Source organism: Scedosporium apiospermum (assembly GCF_000732125.1).
Source record: "Scedosporium apiospermum strain IHEM 14462 chromosome Unknown SEQ_SAPIO_0098, whole genome shotgun sequence".
NCBI classification, from domain to species: Eukaryota; Fungi; Ascomycota; class Sordariomycetes; order Microascales; family Microascaceae; genus Scedosporium; species Scedosporium apiospermum.
In genome coordinates this window covers 555,351-563,517 of record NW_015971799.1, presented here as the reverse complement: position 1 = coordinate 563,517, position 8,167 = coordinate 555,351, and the positions used below count along the sequence as shown (strand labels likewise).

At 49.9% G+C, this 8,167-nt stretch overlaps 2 protein-coding genes across 2 annotated transcripts; both read left to right on the top strand.

The window, feature by feature from the left end:
* Positions 1 to 3,808: 3,808 nt before the first annotated feature.
* SAPIO_CDS5311 (Uncharacterized protein) lies at positions 3,809 to 4,615 on the top strand (the record flags this gene model as incomplete). The annotated part of the gene is made up of 3 exons (XM_016787664.1): positions 3,809 to 4,063; positions 4,134 to 4,306; positions 4,375 to 4,615. The coding sequence occupies 3 exons, from the start codon at positions 3,809 to 3,811 to the stop codon at positions 4,613 to 4,615; spliced, it is 669 nt and encodes a 222-aa protein (XP_016642679.1).
* A 2,129-nt stretch (positions 4,616 to 6,744) lies between these two features.
* Positions 6,745 to 7,880, top strand: SAPIO_CDS5310 (uncharacterized protein; the record flags this gene model as incomplete). The annotated part of the gene is made up of 3 exons (XM_016787663.1): positions 6,745 to 6,885; positions 6,955 to 7,568; positions 7,631 to 7,880. 3 exons carry the CDS (start codon positions 6,745 to 6,747, stop codon positions 7,878 to 7,880), a joined length of 1,005 nt encoding a protein of 334 aa, XP_016642678.1.
* Positions 7,881 to 8,167: the final 287 nt, after the last annotated feature.

The window sequence follows — 8,167 nt, the reverse complement described above, 5'->3', positions numbered from 1 at the left end:
AAGGGGTTGAAAATTGTGCGTGTGGGGTCACTTTTCCTGCATGAAAATCCAGCATCCTTTTGAGATTACGAAGCACTTCGCATGCAACCCCTGCCTCATAGAATAACCCCGATAGGCATTAATTCATACTAACGGGGATACAACATCAGCGAAGAACATGAATGATGATGCTTCTAAAAACGGCGCAGTTGGAAACAAGCCACCTCCCCAGTAACTGGCTGGATTCAGTCTGGGCCGGGATTGCAGCGGGCGTTAGTCGCAGTAGCGCCTTGTGTAGACATTGACGAAAAAGCATGACGTGCGCTTTCCCAAGGACAGAGCAGATTCACTTGGTCTCGTGTCTGCCGTAGTGTTGGACAAAGATAGAATCACCAAGTCGTCCAATTGTTGCATGAGAGCGTGTATGCTCATAAACAAACATTGACCCGAGAACCTTGAGATCCGTTTGTGGGCAGTCTCATGAATCATCCTGCACCATTAAGTTGCATTGCATTCACCCCACGGGTCTACATTTCTTGGAGTTCTCTATCTTCGATGCGTATTGCTCGACTAAGTAGGTCGCCTTGAATATTCAGAGTTAAAAACAACCTCAGCTTATCTTTGTGGCTACCAAAGTGTATGAGAAGCTAAGAAAGAAGCTCCATCTGCTGACTTGGGGCCAAGGCAAGATCGTCACAAACACAAACCTTCGAGAGAGCTTGAGTAGAATATGAGCTATTTAGGGCAGTCTAATATTTCAGTAATGAATAGTTCGAGCTCCTTCATCTAGCTTGGCTCCTCGTTGTTTATGGGAAAGATTAAACTAAGTATTAGCTCAGGGCACTCGAAACGTAATGTTACTCTGATATCTTGTGCGTAAATGTGTTACCCATCGCATTCGTTGTTCTACTACTCATTCGTTTGCTCGAAGTGGCAGCCCGGAAGGACTTATAAACGCCAAGTCCACTCTTTCTTTTTGCAGCATGACCGAGTAAGCCCCCATGAATCGGGAATTCCCCGACGAGCTGTGCGTCATGATAACATGAGGAGCTAGATATGCCCATGAGATTTAAACTAGAGTTACTTCCCCAACTGAGTCCCGAAAACGAGGCGTAGTGGAAGGTTGATGGGTGCGTTGTCGTGAATAACGCCGAGAAATGTATCTTCTAGCACCTACATCATCAGCGAGGCCCGTCTCTGCACTCGAGCTGATATCATGACGACTGCGTCTGATGTGGTGTATGTAGATAATACAGTGGTAAAGATGAAGTCCATAATTGGAACATGCCCTTTTAGGTCTTCTTTTCAATATACGCGCTCCTGTGGATGTACACCGGGTATTAGAAACACTATTCTCCTGAGCCATGTTGCACCTAAAGCACACAGTATATATGTCACCCTTGCTGAACACTTTGATCGAGGTACTTATATTATTATGGACAGCTGGCCAAGTCAAATCATCACCATCAGCCATTCCAGAAAAGTCGACGTGAATGGTGCCTGCGCACGGGAGCCTCTCCGCTGATGCGGCGAGTAGTGTATCGTGAGGTTTGCCGAAGTTACCCGCAGCTGATTGTCGATCTCATGCTTCTTCTCATCGGGGTCGTGGTTCCATTCCCACTCCCGAGGTGAGGCTGAAAGAGGGGCCTTGAACACTGTTCCGAGCCAGTTCATCAACAGTCGAGAAGGATAAGGCGGAGAATACGAGATAATTTACCAGGTAGTTGGCCGAGAACCTTTGCATTGCCGTGAACAAGACTGAGTTTCCCAACAAGACTGAGTTTCCCTCCCTTAACCCCAAGTGCCCCGATCGCAGCCGCTTCGCCCTCCCCGCGGATCACGGATGCGCCCGAGTGGACGAGCCTCCCTAAGCTGGCCGCCGCCCCGAGCTCAAATCTCGCAGTCACCGATCTTCTGCTTTCCTAAGAGTAAGGCCACCCGGCTTGATAAGGGCGCTCGAATTCTTACTTACGAGGCTCCGTCTGCCGTCATGTGGCAGTCTACGGGCCGGATCAAGCAACCAAATCACCATGGCCTGAGAGGATAGTATTACAGGATGGGTTTGAGAACGGGCTTGTGCAGCAGCTAGCTAATAATCCGGACAGAGTAAGTATTTCAAGTTTATCGATGAACTTACAGGTGAGGCTGCACTTCCGGTTTGAAGCCCTTTTGATAAGAAAGCCGTAGTTTCGACGGTGGTCCCTAGAATCAAGATATATAATAATATTAGCATAGATGAGGTTGAAATTTGAGATGAGTTGAAAACTACTATATTGCGGCTTGCTGTTACTAAGAAAAGCAGAAGAACCCTCGCATATTACTGCTTTGCAGGCCCTGGCTTGGTTCGGGTCTATCCCTATTTCGCCATGACCTTTCCATTATGAGTTCGACTATGATATCTCCCCGTCACTTGTTGACAGCTCTTAGATCTTATTGGTAAGAACAGGCTAAAGCAAATGGAAAGGTAACGGAATGTCACCAGTACCCGGAACATTGGTGGCTTTCATGCTGCACGAGGCGAAAAAGATGAAATGGCGCAATATTAAGTATAAGCCTAGGGCTCTACTCTATGCTCGGATTCGTAAGTACAAATAAGGATCACAAGTGTAGGATCCATAGACTAATTTATCTTTCATATAACCATGAATTACTCTAGAGATATCACCCTGGAGTTGAGGTGTGTTGCATTCCTCCTCCACGGCCATTCCCGCCAACGTGGAATTGATATAGCGACGACCGGGGGATTTCCATGTCAGGACGCCTATTTATAGTTCAGGCGCGAACCATACTTGCAGATGCACATTTGAACGCATGTATTGACCTCTGGATAATGTTAACCTTCTCGCTTCGACTACTGAGGGGATGCAGAGATGGGACGTCCCTTTCGTTTGGTGCGGAATTAAAGTTTTAGCTGAACTGAGGTGGCAGGCTGGAAACGGTCTATCTGTCGTTTACCCGGGATGATGAGCGAAAGACGGGATCAACTGATGGTGAAAATGGCATGAATATATACAAACAGATGATGCTATTGGAATTAACCAGATTGGGCCGATTCATCAGGGACGGACATCCAGCCATTAGAGTTAGAGGCGAGGGCGGGACGTATATTAGCTTGAATGTAGTGGCTATTTATGGTGCCTCCCACAGAGGTTTCTGACCATAGTTGAGGCTACCACTCAACCATGGCAAAGGGCAGAGGGACAGAAGTATGGAAGGCGGTCTTGAAGTCGGTCCTCTGCACACAGCATTTATGCGCCCGAAGAGATTGCAGCCCGCTCATTATCCGTTTGTAGAAGTGAAAACGCGTGAAAATCTCCATATTAGATAGAGCTCGCGGCGCAAGAGCCTGTACTTGATTCTGACTGTTGCGCAACCAGCCCAACGGCACTTCGAACCCAGTTCAAGACAGACCAAATCTATTTATTGGAGGAAGTGGATTGTATGCTAAAATAGGAACGAAAAACCATTTAACCTCGGGCATCGCCTAGATAACCCGGGCATAGTAGACTCGTACCAGGTTACCGGCACTATCAATGCTTAATATACGCCCTGCAGGGGGCTCTCGGCTCGCCGTGATGAGTGGCACTCGCCATTTTTCTTTGTGAATGCCTGTGAATGTAGAGTATTTAAGTATCCACGTCAGTCACTTGACGTCGGCAAGATCTCCATTGCTCATCCGACCTCGACCCTTCCTGCTCTCTCTCCAGAATCACTTGATACCCTTCAATTGGACCCTGTGTTACTGACCAACTAAGTTGTTGACCCTTCCTCACTCGAGAGAGAATCAGCCACGCATCATCCTTCGATACACGCAGACACTCACGCCATTATGGCCAAGTTCTTCAAGCTATCCTTCCTTGCCGCCCTTTTAGCGTGGGCACCAACCCAGACGATGGCTCAGGGTATTCGAGGCACAGCGACATTCACCGGTCGTGACCATACGGGTGGGACCTGTTCGCTCGCCAACTATACGCTCCCGGCCGGTATCTCAGGGACAGGCATTGGACCTTCTAATTGGGCTCAGGCCGGAAAGTGTGGTTCGTGTATCCAGGTCAATGGACCACGAGGGAGCACCAAGGTCATGGTATGTATCGAGTTCCTCGCACTTCTGGGATGGAGAGAGGACCAACCGAGCACTTGCTTATCGGAAACAGATTGTGGACAGCTGCCCATCGTGCCTCGAGAATCGCTTGAATCTTTTCGAAGACGCGTTCAAGCAAATCGCGGACCCCGTCGATGGTATCGTCGATGTAACGTTCGATGTGGTGTCCTGTGGCCTCAGCAGCCCTTTAATAGTCCGGAGCAAGATCGGAACCTCGAGGTGGTTGTAAGTTATATATCCAATATCCCCACGAGTATTAGTCCCTCTCTTAACATCACGTCTGGTTCCGTCAGCTTCTCGCTGCAAGTGTTGAACTGCAACTACCCCATCACCGAGCTCGAAGTCAGCACCGACGGCGCGCAGACGTGGGAGCCGACAGTCCGACAGGAGTATAACTACTTCGAGAGAGACGATAAGACCGGCTTCGGGAAGGACGAGGTGATTGTGAGGGTGTCGTGCGCAAATGGGAACCAAGTGATCATTCCGAACGTAACTATGGATGAGAGGGAGATTCTGGCACCGGTGAACTGTTAATCGGAGGAAGAAAATCCTGGAGGGAATAACGATGTTGGTAAAACATTAATTACGCTAATACACACATCCCATTCATGACCATCTCTGGGTGTCTCGCGGTGTCGCGGCAGAGGCTGATGTTAGTGGATTCGGGACTCTGCTTATTAACTCCATCCCCGAGTCGGAAACGTCTTCCATCGTCCACGTCGGAAGAACAAAGATATTCGTTACGTGTGATATTGTCAAGTCCCATCCCGCTTCTTCGATCGCCTCCCTTCGCCGAAGCAGAAGTGGGAGGCCCGCGACGCGTCCATTCAATCGATGGCAATGCTAAACCCGTCGTGACAATGGAGCTTGGCAAAATTGTATGGATTCCATCTTGGCATAAGATGGCGTCGGAAGGAAGAGACACTTGGTCCGGTCCAGGACTCCACGTAAAACAGCCGGCGGTTGAGGTTGCACTTGCACGTGTCGTCGGGCGTCAAGGCAACATGTCAATGTATGCGGCCCTAAACTCTTCGAGCTGCTCGGCATTCGCTTCGACTTGGAACGACGATATCTTATTCGTTTGTGGTTGAAACGGGCGTTCGCCTGGTCAACAATTGCAGCTCTATGCCCGGTCACGTTGCGACAACAAGGGTGGAGAGAAGAGTTGAGACAAAAGTGTTTAATGAAAGTGCTTGAGATCTTCATCCATGCCCTCTGAACCAAAAGAGAACAAAGCGAGTGGAGATTTACCTTGGAACGGAGACACAAGGCTAAAAAGTTCTTGTATCAAAATGGGAGACTGGTCGGGTACATCCGAGGCCCCCGAAGCCCGTTGACAGAAAAAAATTACACAGAGATAAGGCCCTTGTCGACTTTTCTTGGCATGCTACCGACGGCACATAGACCGGATCAGAGTCTAAAGATAGAAAAGTGATCTCCAAGAGCATTGCGAAGATCCAATTGATAGATAATGCGGCGATCTTGACATACGAAGCAAGAAGTCAGAGCTGTCCATCTAGATCGTGAAAGGGAGCCCTTCAAAGGAAATTCCAGATCCGATCCATCATGTGCCAGAGACGATAAGCTAGTTTTAATTCGAAGAAAATTAAGGTTGACGGGAGGTAAGGTTATTTCCCCATTGACCAGCATCACCGAACTCACCCCTGAGATGTCACAGCTGTATCCTGAATAGGCTTCAGCAGGAACACAACGAGGTCGAAGCGTAGGCCACCTGTCGCAACTATCAATCATATCAATCAGGAAAAAGGTAGAAGAAGAAAAAATAGTAACGGTGCTGGCGGGCGTAAAACCTCACAGCCACACACTGAAATGCTCGCTGTCATTGGCCTCGGTGCCTTGTGCTGTTTCACCCCTTTGTTTCGAATCCCACCCCTATCACCAAGCCTGGGCGTTCGGCCCAGACGCGAGCCCTGACAATTTTCCGGGGACTTGTGACCTTCGGAAGCCTGCAGAACCAGTGCCGCTGCTTCACTCGATCTGCATCTATATATGGGCATCCGCATTGATCCCACCAAAACGAAGCTGTGGGACCGCACCCGGGCACTGGTTCGTCGCGTTGGCCGCCCCGCGACTCGAAGGCCCGAGACGGCGCTACTCCCTCACATACACTTCACAAAGAGCCCCTTTCCCCTTTCTCCTTGACCCCGGTGCTCCACCGGGCGGGGGCGCCACGGTGTCTATCCTATGATCGCTTAGGATTTTCCAGCATGTCTGTGTTGTAGCTATTTTTGGGCAGCCCATGAGACGGAACTGATCTCGTGGGAATCTAATCTCTGTGGAGTGCATCCTCCACACCTCGCATATATTTTGGCCACCACCCGAAAAGATCGTGGTTGAGCTTAAATTTATCCATTCTCACCTTTTATTGCCTCGTCTTTTGCTTTCTTGTTTCCTCAATTTTTTTTTTCTAAGTTTGTTTGTTCTTTGGAGGCGTTCGTTCTGGCCGGTCCAAACTCTATTATTCTTTGTGTGAATCTTTTTCTCCATTGGCCCGGTGCCTTTTGATTTCCTTTCTTTCCTCTTTTTCGAAATAACTGGCGGTGCTCTCTAAACGCACAACCTCTTCTCTCGCGCCAGTTCTCAAGGTCCTCTCAGCCCTATCCCACGTTTGCCTCTTAAGTCTCTAGCCAAGGATCGCCAAGATGTACTCTTCGCTAGCCACCCTTGCGTGGGCCGTCTTCTCGGCATCCCAAGCCATGGCCTCGTGCGCCCATGGTACCCATCTCCACCGCCGTGCGGAGGGCGCCGTCGAGGTCAGCAACTTTGGATATATCGGCTTGACTGTATGTGTTACATGCACCCCAAGACATACCCAAGACTGGTTCGTGGAAACGACTAACAACAGCACGTAGGGCCCTACCAACTGGGTCGCCATTGATTCTGCCAATATCCTGTGCGCCACTGGTACCCGCCAGTCCCCCATCGACATGACCGAAGGCCAATTCCAGCTCGTGCCCGCCAGCGCTATCGGTCTGCAAATCCCCGACTTCACCGAAGGCACCGAGTTCGAAAACCTCGGCACCACGGTAGAGGTCGTCGCCAAGGGTGGTACCATGGCCGTCAACGGTGTTCAGTTCAATCTCCAACAGTTCCACTTCCACCTTCCAAGCGAGCACCTCGACAACGGTACAAGCCGCGCCATGGAGATGCACATGGTCTGGGAGTCGGCTCAGGGTCAGATTGCCGTCGTTGGTGTTTATATCGACGTCGAGAACGCGAACGGTGGTGCTGTCGCCGCTCCCCCTGCTGCTAACGAGACTGCCGCCGCTGAGAAGCGTTCTGCTAAGATGGACCCTCGATATAAACGGGAGGCCGAGCCGAAGGTCGCCAAGCGTGCTACGACTACTCTCCTCGAGACCGTCTTCTCATCTGTCGGCGCTATTACTCAACCTGGTACCAAGACTGAGACCGAACCTCTTGTCATGTCCGAGATTGTCGACATTATCAACGCTGGTGATCTTCAAAAGTGAGTCTTGTCTTGTCGACTTTAAAAACCGGCTAGCTCTTGATATGCTAACATCACTTCAGCTATTCCGGCTCTCTCACTACTCCCCCCTGTAGCGAGGGCGTCACCTGGTTTGTCTCGACCCAGAGTCTCCAGATCTCCGCCGAAAACTTTGCACGCGTCCGGGACGTCATCGGCTTCAACGCCCGCTTCCCCCAGAACTCTCTCGGTCAACCCAACCTTCTTGCCGTCAACGGCGCCATGATGTCCAGCCCTCAAGTGCAACTCGCCGCTCTCCGCCAGTCCCTCGGCGGACGCGTTGGATTCCAATGAAGGAGCTGTAGAAAAGAAAACCAAGAAGGTTGCAGAACCCGGCGCGTACTCTTGTGAAGTAATGTTTACGATGACGGGGGATTGTATTCGTGCGAGGCCTGGGATAACCACTTCCTCTCCCTAATTCTCATTTATTTTCACCCTCTTCTCCCTCCACTGCATAATAAAAAATTACAAAAAAAGTATAAAAAAGGAAAAAAACCTTGTATACTACTTGGTGTCGTTTCGGCGACTTCTCTGAGATATTACCGCAGTGGTTCTGGGATGTATATTAGACTTTTTGTATC